This window comes from Heliangelus exortis, chromosome 1, assembly GCF_036169615.1.
Source record: "Heliangelus exortis chromosome 1, bHelExo1.hap1, whole genome shotgun sequence".
Classification (NCBI taxonomy): domain Eukaryota; kingdom Metazoa; phylum Chordata; class Aves; order Apodiformes; family Trochilidae; genus Heliangelus; species Heliangelus exortis.
The window spans coordinates 156,343,572-156,365,052 of record NC_092422.1 but is presented as its reverse complement, the minus strand read 5'-3'; the positions used below and the strand labels follow the sequence as shown (position 1 = coordinate 156,365,052).

The 21,481-nt window shown below is 36.7% G+C and overlaps 1 protein-coding gene across 5 annotated transcripts in view; it reads left to right on the top strand.

The window, feature by feature from the left end:
* Positions 1 to 21,481, top strand: part of SCUBE1 (signal peptide, CUB domain and EGF like domain containing 1) — a 198,825-nt gene that overhangs the window by 85,537 nt on the left and 91,807 nt on the right. For all 5 annotated transcript variants that reach the window (XM_071733252.1, XM_071733251.1, XM_071733255.1 and 2 more), the window contains exon 5: positions 13,629 to 13,754. In XM_071733252.1, the coding sequence (XP_071589353.1) occupies positions 13,629 to 13,754 (126 nt within the window). The remainder of the gene's footprint in view (positions 1 to 13,628; positions 13,755 to 21,481) is intronic.

Genomic DNA, 21,481 nt, shown 5'->3' with positions numbered 1-21,481 from the left:
TCTACCCTGTTACCTACGTGGTTTTATAAACACAGCTGTAAGACGTACTTGCTAGAGTTTGTTGTGCAGGTTGTGGCCAGTAATATGTCACTAAGGCTTTTCAGAGCTGTCTTTGAGAACATTTAAAATGTACTTTTGTGACTTTAGTGTAGGCAAAGTACAACCATTCAAGTAGAAACTGCAGTGATGCAGAGGTGAATGATTGTTGAGGTGATGAAAACAGCTTGGTTTTAATTGTTATGTGGCATGATGTAGTCTGCTTTTTTGTGGTAGTGGGCCTTTTGCCACAGTGGAAATCTTGCTTCTGGGCATGCTTCTGGGTTCATCTTCTGGTTTTCATTCTGCAAGCATCAATAAAATAGAATGATCATTCTCTTTTGAAAAACATCATTAGTATTTAAAATATGTGAGCATAGAGGAGTTAAAATTTTGACATAATTCCTCCTGCTTTTCCACTGAAAAACGGTACAACTTCACATGATCATTACAGGCGTAATGTAAGCAGAAGTATGTTTTTTTAAAATACCTCATCTCCAAAGCTTTTTTCTCTTCAGAATAAAAACTACAGAGGATTTTCTCAAAGGTCTGTGCAAGTATGCACTCACATTAAAGTAACCTTTACATATTGCATGCATTCTGATCAATTAGAATTACTATGTGTCTTTCCAGTCACAGAGTCCCACAGAGTGAAGAAACTGTTGCTTAACAAAACTCATGTACACTTAATACTTACTCTGCAAACTAAGCATATAAACTTCCAGTGGCCTTTAAAGTATCTCAGAGGAGTTCAAGAGACTCTCACCAATTCATCAAAACCATTGGTTTGTTTTGTTGACAAGCATGTGGGAGTGTTGATCTGAGGGACCAGTAAACTGGGAATTGCTGCTCAGCTTTCAGCCTCTTGAGTCTAGCTAGGAAATTACAAAAGTAAACATGTTCTCTCCAAGTCTCAGGCAAACCAGATGGGAAGGGAATCATAATATTTTCTTCAAATAATTTGTCATTTATTTCTTGGGCTTCAGAGATAAAGGCTAATTTTGATACTGAGATTCCAGCAATTTTTGTGGGGCTTTTGGAGAATAGCTGCTCAGATAAGCCGAGTTAGACCACTAGCTACCCTATTAAAGCCTTTCAACAGAGCTTTCTAAACAGTTCTTAAAAGTGTTGAAATCCAGACAGAATGTGGAAGCTTTCTTTCTATGAAACAGAACCCAGTCAGTGTTAGCATTTAAACTGAGTTGAATAGTGGGCTATGTTGAAACACGGCAGAAATTGCTCTAAAACAGAAAAGAAGAGAAAAAGTTCCTGCCATCTCCATATGTTCTTCCTCTTTACTGACACAATTTCTTTAGGATTTCCACAGTAACAAGTGAAGAGTTGGAGGAGTGATCCAAAATGAGCAAGCGTTATCTCTCACTTCAGAGGTGGAGAAACAGAAGCACTGAGAAATGAAAGGACAGCACCAGACAATAACATGTTCAGGAAAAGAATTCAAATATCTTGAATTCCCTTTTCCTATCTATCTCAGACTTTCCATTGTAAATGCAGCCATATGGTTATCATTTACTCATAGGCTGTTCTTGTTCAGCTAAAGAGTTTGGAATTGCATCATCTTAATATATTTATTTTACTGCTTTAAACCTGATAAAATATTTCTGCTAGGTACCTTTTCTTTCATTAACCCTAACAGCCCTGTGGTCTAACTCTGTAGGACATGTCTGAGCTTACTAACTCCTATTCTCATCTCAAACTCATGTACTCCAACCACCTTTAAAATTTGACATTCCCTTCTTCCTTTTCTTCTTACCCATGTTCCTTTTACTACCCAGTGGCAAGAAGAAGGAAGCAGGAGGTTTTCCCATCATCATCCTCAGCCTCTGACCTTAGTATATGTAGGAATATAGGGAAATGCCCAAAAGATATGAGCAAGCCATTGCACAACGCATTGACCTTCACTTTGCGTAGAAAATACCCAGCAGCACCCTCAGTGCTCCTATTTGCACGTTGCCTATCAAAGTCAGGACAAGTGTGATGTTTCAGAAGGACTCCCTAATTACATGCCACATGACTTCAGAGTCTATGCATTCAGGTGTAAAGGTTCCATTGTTTATGAACTGATTTTGCATTGTACGTCCACCATTCTGGTTTGGCCTTTGAAGATTTAAACTTCACAGTGTTTTACAGCTGTTTGGTAACACATCTAGTGTTGAAATCCTGTTTTCCCCAATTTGTACAGAATCAGAATAGCTTCCTGTTATTATACAACTTAAGAAGCCAAACTTTCCCACCACAGACAACTTTAGCCCACTGGCTTGAAATTTATATTGTTTCTGTCACCAATCTAGTTGCTTTTGATGTGAGTCTTTTAGTTGAATGTGCAGGGTTCTTAAAACTTAATTGCAGCAGATGTTTCTTTGCGTTTTCTCTCTCCCATTTCACTCTGGATTTTAGTTGTTTTTCCTTGGAAAGGTACATGAAAGGGAAATCCTTGTATAGTCAAATGTTTGTTTTACCATCTAAAGCTTGCAAAGGGTCCTTAGCCTGGGCTGATTTCTTCTTGAAGAGCTGTAATTATTCATGGAAAGAAAAAAAAAATCCTTTGTCACTAATAGGCTTCTTGGTGCTTCTTGTAACAGTCTTTATTATTCCTTTCTACATAATTTTCTATTGATGAGGTGAAAAAAAGGCTTCCTCTGCTGTTGAGAAAGAAAAGGTAATTGTTCTTTTTTCACATTTACCAATGCTTGTTGCGTTCCTTATGTGTTTAAAGGACAAGGATGCAGAAAATGATGTTATTGATGGCATCACCATGGCAACAATTCTTTGGAATAACACATTCTGGCATTGTTATTCTGCACACACACAAAAAAGGGGGACTTTCTTTTAAGCACAAACAGATTGTGCCCCTTTTAAAGGCACCCATGAACCTTGCTTTTCTGAAGATTTACAGACTGGTTTGGGGCAGAAAGGATTCTGACATCATTTACCTCTCTGTGTACATCACATTGTGGTGTTAAAAAAAAACAAAAAACAACGAAACACTTTGAAAAAAGCAAGTGGTTTCAAGAGACACAGTATGGGAAGGATACATAAACATTTCTTTGACCAGAAAGACACAAAAAAACTTGAAAGAATTCTTAAATATGTGAGCTTTAGAACCAAAATCACTAAGTAATCAAGAGACTGAGGAGAAGGAAGGAGCCATGCTAGGCCTATTGAAGTAGTTACTCAGTTATGACAATATTCCAGATGATAACTTAGCTTTCACCCCAACCACTACATTCATCTTAAAACATTTTGATGGGTAATTGAATTGCCTGTTCACAAGGCAGTTTGCAAGCATATATTTTGCCTTTCATATTTGGTTTTCCATTGTCCTCAGGTGTTGACAGTCTCACTAGGATAACATTGTAGAATTTTAGAAGTCATAGCATTAGTATCTTTTTTTTTTTTCTTGACTTCACCACAGTTCTGACTTGGATTACCTTATTTCTCTGATACTCATTTGTGAAATACATGTGTGTTTTTATTAAAAAGAAGGGAATGTAGTGAAACTGAGAACGCATTTGTCATCTGTTCTGCACTGTGTGATGCTGTTTCTGGCACCTTAGTGTACACCTTTCCGTTTGACTTTCCCTAAGGACAAACTATTTCCTGCACACCCATGGTACATGGAAGTGGGCTGTACAGAGCTTGAGATTTGAACACAAGAAAGCTCTGCACCTAAAAAGAACTTATGTTTTTTTCAAATATACTACTTAAGTATACCCACAATCTCATTTCTGAGAGCAACAGTAGTTTACTCAATGGCTCCAAAAATACTGTTCCAGGTAGTATGTGATTTTTCTCAAAGTTACCACAGCTGGTGGCAATCAACTCTTTGGCTGTTGGGCAATAACTTAGACCACTGGATTTTTCTGCTGTCAAAATGCTGATGGAAATGTGAAGCTCTGGGGACTGTAGGATAGCTACATACAGATGTTGCTTCACATTCAGCTTTCTAGAGTTGAAGCAATCCCCAAAAAATGAACAGAGACTACAAACTTTGCTGCTTTATCCCTTATCTCTGAGACACATGACCAGTCTATGCTACATCATCCTTACGGGTGCAAGTCTATGGATTCCTTAACACCATGGTCAGTGCTTTATTTTGTAAGGAACAAAGTAACAGAACGAGCTTTAAATCTTAGTCATGTATAGCCCTAACAAAAATAATAGGCCTGATGTAAGATAATTTGGCCTGTGCTCCATATCTACCTCTAGAGTAGTGGACAGACTTCATTTATTCCACAGCATATTTTGGGATTTAAATAGGTTATATATGCATTATGACACACAGATTGTGTGCAATTATTAATTCAGAATATAAAAACTTGTGCATATATAATGATACGTATCTCTGTAATAATATATAATATATACAGTTAGTATAACTTAATGTATCATTTCGCTAAGTAGTCCTACTTAGCAAAAAAACAATGTTTTTCCTGCTTATGTAAAAAGAAAGATAGGACAAAACTATTGCAGATATGAAACTTTTTCTAGTCACTAATAGTAAGGCCTTGATGTGTTCTGATTCTGTAAAAAAATAATCTGTTATTTCCCTGGAAAAGAATTGTAAGAATATTCCCAATGCAGAATAGGCATTGCTGAGTCATTCTTCCCCTTGGGAGTTTGAAACCCTCACATCCAGGGCCCTGCATCACCAGTTGCTTCCATGAGGAATTAAGTTTTTTAGTTAAAGCTTGATGGGAACCCAGAAGAAGAATTTCCTTCATATTGATGCTTTGAAAGATTTATTTACTACACAGATTTCTTAAGTAACAGAAAGTAGACCTGCTAAATATCTCTTCTTTTTTCCAAAGGTGCTGATCAAGCACATACTCATTTTATGTTTAATTATATGATGTTGCAAGAAGTTACAAAATTTTACTTGGAAGAATTTGGGATGTGAAGGACTTTCTGCGAAGCAAGATGCTGTTGAAATCTTTACTGTTATTCTATTTGAATATACACTAAGTGTCTCAGAAAGTTCCCTAGAAATACCTATTTTTAAAATATTTCATTAGAAATATTCTTTCTGGTAACCAAGGCTGCCTCATGTCAGCAGTGCAGATTTCAGAAGGAAAAAATTAGGAGATTTTATGATTCCTTCTGCAATTTCATTATTGCTCTTTTGCCTTATATTTTTATAAATGATACTATACTCTGGTTAGATCCATTTCAAAACCTTCTCATGAAACACTAATGAAAAGGCATTTTAAATTAAATAATATATGTATATATTTGTGGAAAGTATCTCCAAGATTATTTTAAGTCTTTTTATTGGAAGGATAAAATCTTTGCAACAACTTTTTGACAAACTTTTCAATTTTGAGTTTAAATGCCAAATTTTCTGGTGAGCAAGGAGGAAAAACAACAGTTTCTTGCAAATGCCCGGTCTTACATAATACAATTATCCCGTATTATATGTAGGTGCTTTTTGTCCCAAGAGAGAGCCTTTTAAAAAGGAGTGAGCCATGTTTTCATATCTCTAGTATGCTATGAGGCCCAAAGGCCTAGTATTTTCAAAAACGACCTGGGGACTTTCTCATTTTTGTGATGCCTTGGGACTGTTTTTTGTTGAACTACCCACCTGAGACTATGGGCATTCCTTGATGATGCTGTCATTTGCTAGCTCTACTGTAACACTACATCTCTGGGGGCCAGGATATCCCTACTACTCCAGATTTATCAGCTCCCATCAAGGCACCAAGAAATATGACAAATGGAGAAAGCTCATTTCTCAGCTATGCCTCTTGTATGGCCTTGTACTCCCTCAGGGTCAACTCTACCTGCCGATGGACTTTCTGTAGCAGTGATTTCCAAAAAAACCACAACCTTTTCTTTTGCTTTGCTTTACTGTTTAAGGAATTGTAATTTAAAGATTAAGCATAATTAAAAGCAGATTGTAGTAGTGTTGACTGTGTTTCCTTTCTTGTCCTTATCTTTCTCTTCTACTGCCATTTATTTCCCTTTCTGTGAAGTCAGTGGTAATGTCAGTTGTGAAGGAGATACTGACAGAGACTGACGGCCTTGGTCCTGCCAGAGCAGCAGCAGCAACACATTTCCTGGGCTAACTTGCTGAATTTTCTTTGAGATAAGCCATATCTATATGTGAGAAGGTAACAGAGATTATTGGAAGGGTTTTCAGTAAGCATAAGCTTCTCTCTGTAGCTTTGCAATGTGGGAAGCAGACTGAAATTGCCAGACTCTTTCATGTGATCCACCAAAAAGCCATCACACAATCGCAAGTTGATCACAACCAGTCTGGGATGGATTTCAGCCAAGTCTTTCTTAGTCTATGTTCTGTGTCCCACAGGAATTGCTGACAATTTCTGGAAACTTTTAAGTCTGTTTTCTTACCTGCACAGTTTTTCTGCTAAACTAAACTTGGACCTTTCACTCCCATCTTTTGTTTAATATTTCTATCCTCTTTTGAGAAATTACAGTACCTTTGCAGAATTGCAAATATTTGCTTTTACTGCTGACAGAATGAAGTTATATTTCTGACACGTGCCTATTTCTAAATGTTAAGGCAAAACTCCTGTTTAGGGCTGGATAACACATGAAATTTTCTGGCTGCCACTCAGAGCAGGAACATCATGTCAGAGATGAGACTGAAAGCCTGCCTGGTAAGGACACTGTCCCTAAGCACATTTTATATCCAAACTGAAAACACATGTAATTGCCAAACAAATTTGAATTTATTTCTTTTGTAGTATATCAGCAGCTGTTTCCTTGTGTGATGTACAGGATTTCTCCAGCCAACATCCTTGATAGTGTAGAATTCTGTTTCCTTGGGTCAGTTTGCCTGCTTTGTTTTCTTTTCAACCTCTGTTGTGGTGAATTGTAGTCACTGAAACAACTGTGTATTCCTACAGCTTTAGACAGAACTGCTCAATTTATTTCAGGAATGAAGATGGAAAGAAAGTCTTGTGTTTGTTCAGTTTAGAGTACAAAAAACATTAGATCATGACATAGATTATTATATTTCCAGAATACCCAGTGTAGGGTTTAGGGTTTTGCACTTAGCTCTAGTGGTCATTTCCTGCACAGATGCTTTGTACCCATGATGGTGTGACTGGCTGAGAAGGAGGAGCTGCCTCAACTGATTAGTTTTAGCCTCCAATTTTTTTGCTGGAAAGAACAAATCTTGGTAGGATTTTTTTATCCATATGTAAGGACATACTCTGTTTCAAGATAAAAGCACTGTAGGCTCCTTAGGTAGCCAAACTCACCCAGACATTCTTCATATCCCAGAGTCAGGTCCTCATTAGTGGGCCAGAAATGTCCAGAGGTACTGATCAGGCATGAAGGTGAAGGTCAGATCCAGGCTGTTAGAAACCAGTCCTTCAGCTTCAATAGAGCAAAGATTGGACCTTATGTATGTATTGACTGTAGCTGGATTTTTTAACTAAATGTTGATTTACATCACCCTTGTAAAGCACATAAGATGCTGGAGTTAGAAGGGTCACTCACAGGTGTATATGGGGAGCTGCTTTCCACAGGCTATCTCAGAACTTAACAGTGTGCTTCTTTGGGTTAGTAAACTACCTAACTGCTTTTACATGACCAAAATTTACATGTATAATGTAACATTTGGCTTGAAACAGCCATCTTGCACTTTCACTACTACTATCACGTTTCTGTCTCCATCAGAAATTGGTGTATTTTGTTTGCCCTCCATTCCCAACAGAGCAAAACAAAAACTCTAGGAGAGGAGTTGTCTCTGTCAGACCTCCAAATTTTTTGGTCATTGACCAGTGTATTTTCTTGTAGAGGTCTAGTTTCTCATGTGAATTTTTAAAAAGAAAATAAAAATAAATAAAAAACCCAACAAAAAATCCCACTATGTTAACAACAACTAAAATGAGAATGCTTGTTTTCTCTTGTATTCTTTCCTCTCTCTGCTACTGAAGGTATATTCCCTTCTTTGAGAGGGACATTCAAGAGAATGTCCTTGAATGATCATAGGTCATCTAAAGACATTATCTTTCATGCTACATTCTGTTTCTTACGTTGTAGTTCTTACAATTACAATCTATTTTGTATTATCATATTTTGCTATGATGTATAATACATACTGGTACAGTCAAACATATCAGCTGATCTCAATACAGTTGAACTATACCATTCCTTAAATTAGCATTTCTCTAATAAAGTCCTGAAAGTGCATGGCATTTTTGTAGCACCATGTAGATCCCCTACCCAAGCAGAAGTATTTATCCCCTATAACTAAGACTGATAGAGATAAGCTAACCACAACAATTGTTTGTTGTTTGTGTTGTAAAGATTTATGCTTTACTTTCCATACAGTGTATGTTCATTAAAAGTACATAAAACACTTCCTAAATAATTAAACACTGTGGCTTCTCCAAGTCCAGCAATTCAGTGACTTGCATATAACATATCTAATGCCTTTTAACTCTTTTAGAAGCTATTAAAACACAGTTATATAAATTATGCGTGGTATATGAATTTTGCAAATAAGTTCTACATTTTAAAATTATTTTTATAAGATTTTTTGTTTGTTTGTTAAATAAGGGTGAACTGTAATAAGAGATTTCACTATGGGCCTAGTGCTAAAATTAACTGCACAAAAAAGGGGATGCCATTTATGTAGTTTTAGGGATTTGAGTATAAGGGATGCATGTGCTGCTGTGCATGTTTGTGTGTATATATGGGTTCAAAATGTCTTGTGTTTCCTTGCCACATTCAACACATGTATTCTACTAATAGACTAAAACTTACTATTGTATTATATCTTTTATGCAATTTAATATTTCTGAAATATATTATTTTTCATATTTCATTTGGTTTCAGAGTGTTTCTGAAAAATTACAGCCATGTAAATACAGAATAAGTGAAAGTATGGCAACATAGAGGATAATGTAAGGACAGATGATGAACCACAGAGTAAAATAATTGCTAGAAGTCTTAATTAAGCTGAGAACAGGCAGTATTAATTAAAACTAAAGGCTGATCAGTACATTAGTTGTCACAGCCAGCCTAATTTAAATGCTTTCAGAGCCATTGAGCTGAAAATATTTTTAGAGCATACTACAATGAAGAGTTCATTGTATCAGACTGAACATTTTGCAGAACAGCACTATTAAAGAGGTTTGTGATAACTAGATGGCAGACTGGATTAATGTCGTAGACTCACACCCAAATCTCTCCAAGGCCTGGAACAAAACCGAGTGTTGATTGTAGGTCAAATAACAATGTCTGCCACTCTGCCATGAACAATCTTTTGTAAATGAAAGTCAGAAAAAAATCCAGGAATGCTATAGGAGAGTTTCTCAAGTCATATCTAAACCACTGGGAGAAGACTTAGTTTAATTAGATTAGTGTTTTCCTTTCTTAAGTGGCATTTCTCTTCCTGTTTCTAATGTATTTTCTATTGAATTCTGTTTTGCTGTCTTTTTGTAAGGTGAACCTTGCTGAGAATGTGTCTGTGTTTGAAAAGTTTATTTTACTGTCTGCCAGCACTGCCAGTGAGAACATGCACCCATTTTTGTGCTAGGCTTTAAAGAATACTGTGAGTAGCAGCATAATAATTTAAGATACTGATTTTATTAACAGTTAATATGAAAAACCTTGAACTTTCAATGTTGAACATTTTAGTGTCATGACAATAAAGTAAGGATCTTTGGCATACAGACTTCCTTTTATCAACATGTAGGCTTTCCCTTATTTAGGATCTATGGTTTTTTGCTTAACACATAGTCCTCATATTCTAGAATCTGGCACACTCAGATCACTGCAAAAATCAAAAGAAGCATCTAGGAACAACTCCTTGTATCCAAAACCAGAGTGACACAGTTGTGCACATGACAGGAGGGGAGAGGGGGGTGCATGGTGTGTGTGTGTGTGTGTGTGTGTGTGTGTGTGTGTGTGTGTGTGTGTGTGTGCAACAAGGCTTGGGTAATAAAAGCTGTAGTTCTGCTTATACTGTTTCATTAAGGCTTGGGTGGAAAATCCATTGCCTGATGTTTGCCCAAGCTGTGCAACACGCTGAAGTAAAACTGCTGTGGGTGTAATTCTGTACTGTCTTGGGAAAGCCTAGAATAATTCCATGGGTGTTTCCCCTCTCCTCTCTGGTTCTGCATTACATTGATCAGCTCTAGGATGGAGTGACACATGAAAGCACAGGGCATTCCTCTTGGTGCTGGGGCCCCTCTGCTTGAACTGAGGCTTATGGTGATTAAGAAAAAAACTTCAAGCACATTTAAATGAGCAGCAGAATCCCCTTTACCTGAATGACTCATTTTCTACCCATTTCTACAAAACAAGCTTTTTGGCTTTGATTGCTCTAGTTGCCCCCAGAGGGAACACAGTATCTGTGTGCTGCCCATCCCAGGGGAGAGCAGCCTCCTTCCTGAGGGCGTGTGGCAGTGGCAGTGGATCCGGAAGCAGGCTGCCAGCCTCCCCTTTGGGTCACCTTTTGTTCTGAGGATGAGAGAGTCTGAATGTCAGGGCAGGCACTTTGATACATAAGAAACATCCCCCTTTAACATCCGGGGAATTTTTTTCTATGCTGTTATTAACACTCTGGGCTCCTTACGGAAAAAAACACCAGTGCATTAGGTGGCCATGAAACTTTAATTAGATAAGCCAAAACTTTGTTGAAAAGAAGGCGATAGCAAGGGAACACAACTCAGGCATTTTACTGCTTCTGTGACAAGAGAGTGGTGTGCACCCATCAGACCAGTCATTTTACTACCAACAGTGCACTCCATCCAGTTCCAGAACAGGAAAATATTTGTGAGGTGTATTATGTATTTTTAACTTGGTTTAGAATTCAGACCACATCCTGCTATACAGAAAACTCTACAAAGTCATTTTAGGAGTATTTTTTTCTCTCCTGTTAGTACGCATTCGTATAGCAACTAAAGTAGTATCAGGAAGGCAGTTAATATGTTTTTGTATTTTTAGTGTGATTTATATGCTATATCATGAAAGGTTCAGTATTGTCTGAAGAGTCAGGTTGCACAAAATCTTATGTTTCAATAATTATTCATAAATTATTTGTGTATGTAGATTGATACCAAAGACATCTGGCCAAATAGTGCATTTGCTGAAAAATTAAAATTTGGAATGATTAAAAATATTTTCACCTAAACACAAATTTATATTTTTTTAGACTACATTTGCAAACAAGCCAAAATATGTATTTGCTGCATTTTTGTTTGTTTTGGGATATTTTTTTTTCCAGGACTAAACAAAATTTTGATAAGATTTTTTTTTTTTCTTTTTAATTCCTGGGGATTTTGAAAAATCAAAAAATATAAATGAGAAGTTTCATTGTGGCTGAGTTCTTGCTGTTTACTGAAAAATAATGATCTTTCATTTGACCAGAAAACTCAAAATTTCTGAAATAACGATTTTCAGACTTAGGAGGTTTCTCTAGTGTTCTTTTCCAGTGAAAGATCGACCTGGAAGGGTATTTCTACAGCTCCAGCTACTTGATGAATGCAATAACTGAAATTATTACTACAGTAACTGAAATATTGTGGTCTCATACACAAATATCAGCATTTCTTTCACTTCTCTTTCAGCATGTAGTAATTCTTATCTCTAATGTCTCTTTATATTTTTAGCAGTGCATCATTTCTCTCTTGTCAAGTGATTTTAACAATGGCAGATATTCGGTATCTCTAAGTAAACACTGAAAATCACTTGCTTCATTACACTTCTGGGCCATTAAATATCTTCTTTCATCTATCTAATTCCTCTCTCCTCATTGCCTCAGCAGTGTGACTCAATCAGGCATGTGTTATCTTTCCCAGATCCTTTTCTGAACATAGCGTAGTGCACAGGAATGCAGTTTGTCAAACACATTGTGTCTGAAGTCTTTTGTTGGGAGGAGTGGAGAGAAAGAGATTATAAAATGCCTCCAAACCTTCAATAAGGCTGTTCCCAGGTTTCTTATATCTGGCTAGCCAAAGAATTCATAACTCACTTCTGTGTGTGGTATGGTATGGTATGGTATGGTATGGTAGTGTATGTGTTATATCTTCCAGTGACATCTATTATCCAGGCTGTAGTTTGCAGATAATAGCTTAATTTGTACTTTAGCAAGTTTTTAGACTCATCAAAACTAACAGAGAGAGGAATTTAGAAAATAAATATATCTGTTGTCTATAATTTTGGTTTTCGTAGGCTGTAAGATTTAAGATCCTGGTATATTTATTTGGTATATTTGCAGGAGAGGTGAACAAAAATACCGACTTGGGCTGGTGATGTGTGTTTTTCATTGCTCTGCTAATATAACCATTTCTGAGGTGAAGTCAAGCAGTGCAAGTAACTTCTGAAGCTGTTAGCTTCTGTCACCCTGAGGAAATCTTTGTCTTTTTGTAGCATTTCCTCCTCAGAATTTTGTGCTCAAAGTTTCTAAGTAGCTGTCTTACATACCAATCCTTTTATTTTTCTGCAATTAACAGTTCTTCTTAATGCAGGGAAACTTTTACTGAAATTTATCTCCTCGCTAGAATACATAGGTGTAGCCATGTTACCAAGTAACAGATGAGCTGACAAGTGTTACAGACAGCAGTGTTTTGGGGGAGTACATGCTGTTTCCCCAGTAGTAAGCTGAGTTTTGCTGTGATTTCTCTGTCAGTGTACTCTGAGACAATTTGTTTCCCCTTTCCAGGTCAGATGTCCAAGGGGAAGTCTGGGAAGGCTTTGTAATGCAAATCTAGCTAGCCTTCCTTCTCACAAGGAATGCTGGATGCTGACCCATAAGGACTGAGTTCAAGATTTCTGTGAATATGTGGGATTTGCATTAACTCAGTAATGAAAGCCTGTAAGACCATAAGGTGTATTCTGTATCTAAATCACTTACACGGTTTAGAAAGCTAAAATTAGCCCTAGGATCATTAAGGGGAAGCTGGTTGGTGCTGTTCCTTGGCATAAACATTTACAGGAATCCACTCATGGTGCTTGGACATTGGTTGAACAGCTGGTATGTTTTATTTAACATCATCAAAGGGAAAAGTGGTAGTAGTTTTGTTGGAGATTGGCTTGGCTTATAGTGAATGACAGAAAATTGAGCCATGTAACAAATAGCAAAGAGACAGATCCAAGCAAAACTGCTCAGGTACGATCTTTTTTGATGTGTGTTAGATAATATAAATCACATTTACAGGCAAATAAAAATGCACCAGTCAGTAACAATCACTACCTTTCTACAACAGCAAGCTCAGTTATTCAACTCTGATAGGCACCTGTGGGACAGAAAACTTCCTGGAGCATACTTTCAATTCATTTTATTTCCATGAAAGAGTAGAATATGGATATGGAATAAGAAAGTGACAAGTCCTGGGTTTCTGTGTGTCACAGAGACACCCTATGTTCCACAGTAGTACTCAGTTGTATTTACCCCAGAGCAGGTTTGTCCTTTATGGCACTGTTTTATTGATTGTATGCCTCTCTCTTGTGTGCTCATTTGCCTTCTGAAACACAGTCCAGATGCATAATAAAAATTACAATTAAAATTGCTGGAGGACCGGATGTGTATAATTATTTTGTTATTTTATTTCAATAATAATATTTTTCTTTTTTCTTTCTTTTTTTCTTTACAGAGGGTATGAACTGTATGAACAAAGATCATGGGTGTGCACACATCTGCCGGGAGACGCCCAAAGGTGGGGTTGCCTGTGAATGTAGGCCTGGCTTTGAACTTGCCAAAAACCAGAAGGACTGCAAATGTAGGTAGATGAAGATTAAATTTCAAATGCCCCAAAATGTCTTATATTCTTCATTGTTGTTATTTTCCAGAAGCCAAGAAGCCAGCTTTGTTTTGGCCAAAGGTGATTTGTAATTTTAGTAATGTGTTTTTTTATTATAGAAGGTGGACCTGAGGATAGATAAGAGGGATTGAATAACAGAATGTTGGCAGTGACTCTGTTAGCAAAATGGTATCGACTTTTCAACCTTCCTATGAATGCAGAAAAGTAAGGGGCCACTTTAATCCAGGCTTTCCTTTTAAAGCAGAATAAATAAAGCACAGAAGATTCTGACTTACAATACTTTGAAGGTCCACAGTGATAAATGCATTGATAAATGCATTAATAGCCTTAATGATAAATCCAGAAGAGCTATCTAATAAAGATGCTAATTCCTCATTTTTGAAGGATAGAAATATTTGCTCTAGACCAAATTCCTCTACATTCAGGCTACTTTTGTTGTTAGTACTTGAAAAACATGCAGCTGTATCATATAGACACTGTTCTTCAAAGAAAAACCCTGCATGATCTTGAAGCTGAGATGCTGAAGATATAAATATTCATTAGCCCACAAAATTGGAAATTGATCTCTACATGTTCAAATAATTAACCTTCTATATTTTGGCATCATCATGTGAAAACTTGCAGAGTGCATGGGATTCTTTCTGTTGGCTTCGGTGAGTCAAGGACCTGACTCCAATAGCTTCATTTTGTACTTAGTAGCTTTGTGAGAGACACAAAAAAGGAAGCAGAATAAAATGCCATAAAACATGTTTTGTGCTTCGCGTAGGACCAGTGCTTTTGTCATAGCTTTTCTTACACTTCAGCTTTTTTTTCTGCCTGAGATCTCCACTATATAAACATGCTTAGATTACATTAGTTCCCAAGTACAAAGTCAAAACAATCAGCTTTGAATATCATCAAGAAATGCCACAGGATATTTACAGTCTGATTCCTCCTCAGTATTAAGAGGTTGCACAGAGCCAAAGACTAAAGCACAGAAAATTGCCTTCATGGTAATCTTCATTCTCAATGTTTATTAGAAGTGAACATTGTGTGCTGTTAGTTGCAGCACAACATCAGCTACATTGGTACAGTGAAAGAGGATGTTTATTTATCTCATTTATTTGTTTCTACAAATTCATAAATTCCTTAGGAATTACATTATGCTTTTTCATAGTGAGATGGTAAAAGAAGAATTAGGTCCTTTTCTCAAACAACGTTTTTAAATGCTTCAAGGTTTAATAGAGTGAAAAACTTGAATTTATTCTGTACCCTGTGGGGTTCAAATTGTAGTTGGAAGTATAATGAACTTTTGCTGGCAGACCTCTAAATAGGAACACTGCATTTTTAAAGGCTGCAGAGCTTGCTGCAGAGTACACCAACCCCTAAACCCACAGCACATTCTGCAATAACTGCACTTCTAACTCTCCCAAACGTGAATTATAAAGATGTAGCCAGATAGCCTGAGACAATAATTGTGAGATTGCAACAGGCTGTTTATAAAGGTCTAGTTCTGAAACAAAATCCTGACTTTCAAAAAAAAACCTTTTCACAGCTAACAATTTTGGTGGAATTGGCTTGGATCTTGAACTGCAGCTTTACAAGTACTGAGTATAGAGATGCTGAAGAGATGAAAGAGAGACATTTGTCCCTTGTCAGCCTGGGCAGGGTCTGTAGCCCTGTATACCAGGGTATGATATACCCTGAGTATATCCCTGTATCCCTCTCAATTACTCAGTTGCTCCCATTTATCATAGTCTCTCCAGGAGACTGTGCCTTTCAAGGCTTGCTTCTCTCTCTTTTTTTTTTTTTTTTTTTTTTTTTTTTTTATGTGAACAAATGGCAGAGAATCAGTACCTGACTAGGTGCATTTTTATCAGACAGTTTGCAATTGAATCAGAATACTGGGAGAGGTTTTCATATGCATAATAAGATGTGTTCCACAAAGGAAAAAAAAGACATTAAAATAAGTTAGCATAAAAAATTGGAACGAGACTACCTGCTTTTTATGCATGCATTATAAGATTGTCATTACATCCTATTTACATGATTACATATGACCTAGTCATATCACTCTATGTCAATAAGGCAGTCACTGTTGGTGTCTTGCTTCATTCAGTGTACATGATGGTCAGTGCTTATTAAACAGGCTTTTGTATAATAGATTCCTCTTCATAATTCAGTGTCATGCCTTGCATGCTTCACAATATTTAAGCCCTATTGTGAACAAAAAAAAATTAATTTCCTCATGGATTTTCCCATGATTCTCACTACTGCAACATTGAAGAGTTTCATAGGCAATGGTTATGTGACTTCAGAACGTTCTTGAGATGTTAAAAAGTACTGGTTTGCCTATCTTACAAATAGGAAATTAATACAAAGATGTTAATGTCAAAGTGGGGATTGGTGATTAACAAGAAACACCCAGAATCCAGCTCAGTATTTAGACCACTTCAGTGTGATCAAAGCCAACCTCCCAATGGCTCCAACTGTAGTTGCAAATGCTGTGGAGAAAGGAATATCATATTAGTGACCAGCAATGGATGTGATTCAAGAGACTTGCCAAGCCATAAATAGGAATTTTATGGCAGGGATAGGAATAGAAATTTTGCAGGGCTTTATTCACTGTCTGAACAAGACCATCCTTTCTTGACAATCCATTTCTGATTTACTACTCATTCTGCAGAAACAAGATTTTTCAGTTGTCTCCACAAACCTGACTTTCCTGTGCTCCACTGCACGCTGAGTAAGACAGAGTGGTTTTGGCACTTGTCATTAGGGACAGTTATCATGCTACAATAGTTTTATGTACCAGAAGTCTACTCTTTTGTAGCTTTTGCAGGCTTAATGCTGCAACCTTAATGGTTCCTTAGTGTAAATTTTAAGCCTCCAATTTCACAAAAAAAAAAAAAAAAAAAAAAAAAAAAAAAAGAAAAAAAAAGTCTTACCCACCATGCTGGGAAAACAGAAGCATTGAGGTTGGAAGGGACCTTAAGAGGTAATCTAGAAATACATCAATCGGAATCATACAGATCCACATATAATTCTTCAGAATAGCTGCATCTTCTAGATCCAAATTAGCAGAAGACAAGTCATTAGAAGAGAAATAAACTTACAGTAATTTTTATAGATTCTTTCAGAAAGAAAAAATGTAGGAATAAGGAATTCAGTTCTGGATTATAGTGGAAAAACAGGGAAATTACCTCTCCTTTCTGCATTTGTATCCTTGGCAGATTTTAAGATCCTACTTCTGAGCAAGATTATATTAGAAATTTTTTATAAGCTCAAGATTTTTTCCCCCAAACATAAACAAACCAAGACTTTTCTTAATTTCATCAGTACGTGAATCAGCTTAGCTGGAATTTGAAAAGGTAAAGTAGATACACATGCCTGCAAGTTGCAACCTAAAAGAAATTATTCTGGTAGTTATAAACAAATGAAAGCTGAATCTTTTAATGAAAGGTGTTTTAGAACCTTAGCTACAGCTATTTCTATCTGCCCTCTCTGATAATGATTTAAGTGAGCAAGGGGGCTAGTGCTAAGTTATTCTAAAAATCCTAACTAGTGTGTTTACAATAAAATGCCATCCTACCTATGCCATGTGGCAGGTTTTCATCTCCTGCTCACAATGTTCTCATGCAGTTATTTGCTGTCAGTACAAAGACCTCCAGAATGTTAAATAATGTAAGACCATGGTAAAATAAATAATGTAAGTAATGTTGCATGCACAGCTTAATCACAGAGAAAAAGATGCCCATATATTTATGGAAATTATATATTTAATGGCCAATTTAGTTTTTAAAAATACAGTGCAATTTTTAATTTATTTGGAATGACAGTGTGCTGGTTCAAACTATCACAGAAAGCTATGCTACAAAAACAAAAGATCTGGCTTGTTGCAAATTCCATAGCATCTGAGCCATGATATATATTTCTGTCCACATGTGGATAAGAACCAGGACATCATTGTTTTAGGGTTTTTTTGCAATTAGTAGGTACTAAATGCAAGATTTAATATTTGGCCATGTGTTTTCAAACACTCCTTGTCATGGGCATGTCAGGTGGGAGAGACTACAAAAGGTATTACAGAAAAGTTCAGAGAAGCACTGAAAACAGGATTTAGCCTCTAGAGTAATGCTGTATTTTGATATTTTCTATCTTCTGGGGGTTTCACCATGGAACTTACATATGATTACTTAGTGGAATAAGAACATTTAAATACCTTTTCTTCTTTAAGATGTAATTTCTCTTCCAGACAGTTGTTACATATATTTCATCAGTGTCATTTTAAGACTTGTCCATGTAATCTCTGATGTAAGCACTAGCCCACTTGCAAAGCTGTGGCTCAGCAATGCTTAGCTCATGCCAACCAAACTGAGTGGGTACTGCTGTTCTGCAGCATATGCAGGTGGACAGCTAGGGAGATTATGCCACATTAGCAGCCTGCATGCCCTGAGAGGTGACTGTCCGGGTCAAGAACCTGAGTATTGCAGTCATCAAAAAGAATTAATCTTGTCTGAAGGCTATTTGAAGCACCAGTATCAGGGCTTTGGCTCAGGATGCTCCCTAACTCTTCATTTACAGTAGGATCAGTGTTGAGAGAGCAGACTGGTAACGTGGCTGCTGGCATTAGCCACCTCATAGAGATGGTGTGCATCTTCATAGGGCTTTTGTGCTGTTTCTGATTATGTGTGTAGGCAACACAAAAAAAAAAAAAAAAAAAAAAAAATGCTCTCTTTGAGGCTGGTTTCAGCCAGTTGTACAGAGTTTCTCTCCCACTAAAGGAAAGAGCCCAGCATTTTGACTACACTTAAGACATAAACAAATGCTGAAGCAGTGTCAAAAGCAATGATACTACTCTGGTTTTAAATCTACTGCATGAGGATAAGTGTATCTGAGTTCTAACAGGTGTGTATTCTCCTTATTTAAAAAAAAATATTTTCTATTCCTTTTATTGTAATATGATTTATAATACTTGAAAGTGACCAGTGTCTACCAGTAGTTCCCATTTACCTCTTTTTATTTACCTTTTTAATGGCACAGACACTGAATGAGCACACAATCTTTTGCATAAATATAGATTCCAAAGTTATCAGAAATGTTTTTAAAAGAACGCTGCAATTTTTCATTAATATTGTTGTAATGCTTTCTTTAAAAAATCGAGTAGATCTGGGTATCTCTTTTCTTTTACATAATTTTGGTTTTCTTCCTCTGAGCTAGAGAAACTTCTCAGTGTCTTAAGTCTGAATGGAAATAGAAGTGGCATATTTTATACCTGGATTTTGTTCCAATTTCACCTTCAGAGCTGTCAAGCTCTAGAACTTTGTCTCAACTTGCTTAAAATAAATGAATAAATAATAGTCTAGACAAAAATTCAAATCCTTCAAAAATGTAATTTACTAATATTTATAAGAGACAGGAGAAAGAACTGCCAACATCTTCATTGACTGGGCAGAATAGGAACCAGGAACTGAAGTATGCAGGGGAACTGTAAAAGAAGTGTGTGATTCTTCAGGATTTACTATAAACCCCACCCATCTAGTGTGATTTTTCTTAGACCAATATAGTAAGGAAAAGTCCTTCATATTACGTGGATCAGAGAAACTGTATTAAGATATTTTCGTCTTTGCCCACAGAGGCTTTCAGCAAGGATCAACAAAAATAACCACTGCAGTCAAGTTGTTTAAAATGCACACTTTGTTGCTGATTGCACTTTAGAACTCTCAATAAAAATACTCTTGGCTAGAAATATATTTTAAAATCTGGCATAAACAACACCACCTTTAAGTTAATTTGTGATGTCATGGCAGTGCAATAGGAATATTGAACTTCCATATCATCCAAGAAGCATACAACGTCAAGAAGGAGGAGAGGAGAGGTAGATGGAAATTAATCCTGGATTATCTCTGCCGTTGTGCACCCGATCCCATCAATATTGCAAGCAGATGCCTTCTGCCCCACTAACTGCCCCTGCTTTATCACATCCCAGACACAGCTGACCAGAAGAGACATCGTTTGCCATCAGGATGCAGTCAGACAATCCAGACAACTTCTGCTTGTTCCTCTAGCTCTCCTCTATACTGCAAATCAGTATTTCTCTACCTCCAGATTAATCAGGAAGTTACCATTGTACACATAATGTGTCTTCAAGAGAGAGCCACAAGAACTAGATTAACACCAAAAAATTGCAAATCAAACAATCAGCAAAAACAAGAGAAGTGAATAAGGACAGGCACAGTGTTGAGCAAGGAATTGATTTTTCAGCATGACTGCATCAAAAAAGTGGGAGGTTTAAAAGCAGAGAATTTATATAAATTTTTAATTTGTTTCTTTTACATAAAAAAAAAAAAACCAAAATGTTATTGTGTCTTAAAGGAAATGATGCAAAATCATTCCATTTGATGCAAAACAGAATGGTCTGCTTTATGTAGTTTTTCACAAAAAGAAATCAATAGTTCAGTAATAAAACCAGAGAAGGAGAAAGAATGCCTGAGCGAGTTTGTATCTTAGAGGGCTTAGAAGTTTAGGATTTTTATGACTTGGTGACAATTCCCACTTTCCATCCTAGTGCCCAAACTGTCAAGTTCCGATCAGGGAATGTGGATCAGGCTGCTCTCCATCTTTCTCATTGCATTCTTTCCAGTTGGATAGTACAGTGATAATCATGGAAGAAGAGGTGGGAATCCAAGCAAGCCCTCTTTTGGGGGACTGGTCTTACCACTAGACCATAAGACTATTCCCTCTATGTCTCTGACCAACACAAGGATTTCATAAGAAATGTACAGTACAACAAGGATGCTTGCACCTGTTGTGACCTCTGGTCTATACACACTTGGGAGATGGACAATTTCTGTTGTGAACTTTGCCAGGCTTCAGAGGCTACAGGTATAAATTGTGGTTCCCATGCTGGCAGGAGGTTTTTATTGGGCATTCTGTTGGGTATACTGTGGAGAGTCTTCTTCAGTTGCTTTTCTTAGAATCATTGCATCTTAAGGAAAATACTTGATTACTGAATGGTGTGACTATTCACCACAGGGACACTCACACCAGAGTTGATATAGTTCCATTCTAATTACTGTGACTGAAAATTCCAGTCTACTCCGTTTTAAGAAGTTAGTTTTAGAGTCACTGACGTCAGTGGGGAATTATAGGTGCTTAGCCCTACTGGATTTAACTATGAAATTAGATAAAGCATCAGTTTAGATTTAGATACATGGCTTTTAATATTTATTTTCATTAACCATTGTCTTAGTTTTACTGTATATTAAAATTTGCTGGATCTTTTATGAACTTGCTTATCTAAAAGGAAAGTTCTGTTAAGACCAATGTGAGGAAGTTCCTTCTGATTAGTAGGAGCCAGTATTTAAATTACTGTAGTCAGTATTTAAGTACTGTAACATTTCAAAACATTGAAATCCTCTGAAAAGATAAGGATGATATAACTGAACAATGAGATTTCCCCTGTATCTGCCAGCATGTATATAATGATAAAGAACCTAGTCTAAATTACCTGTATAAAAAGACAGCACATTGAATTCAGTCAGACCAGACCAGAATTGTGATACTGATCAAGCTATGTGACTGCAAAGGATTGATGGAACAGGGTCAAACAAGAAGCATTGTTAATGGTGCTAGCCAGCTTAATATTTAGAAATTGGTTTGCCTTAATTAAGTCCACCATGTGACAAAGGAAATTTAGTCTGATC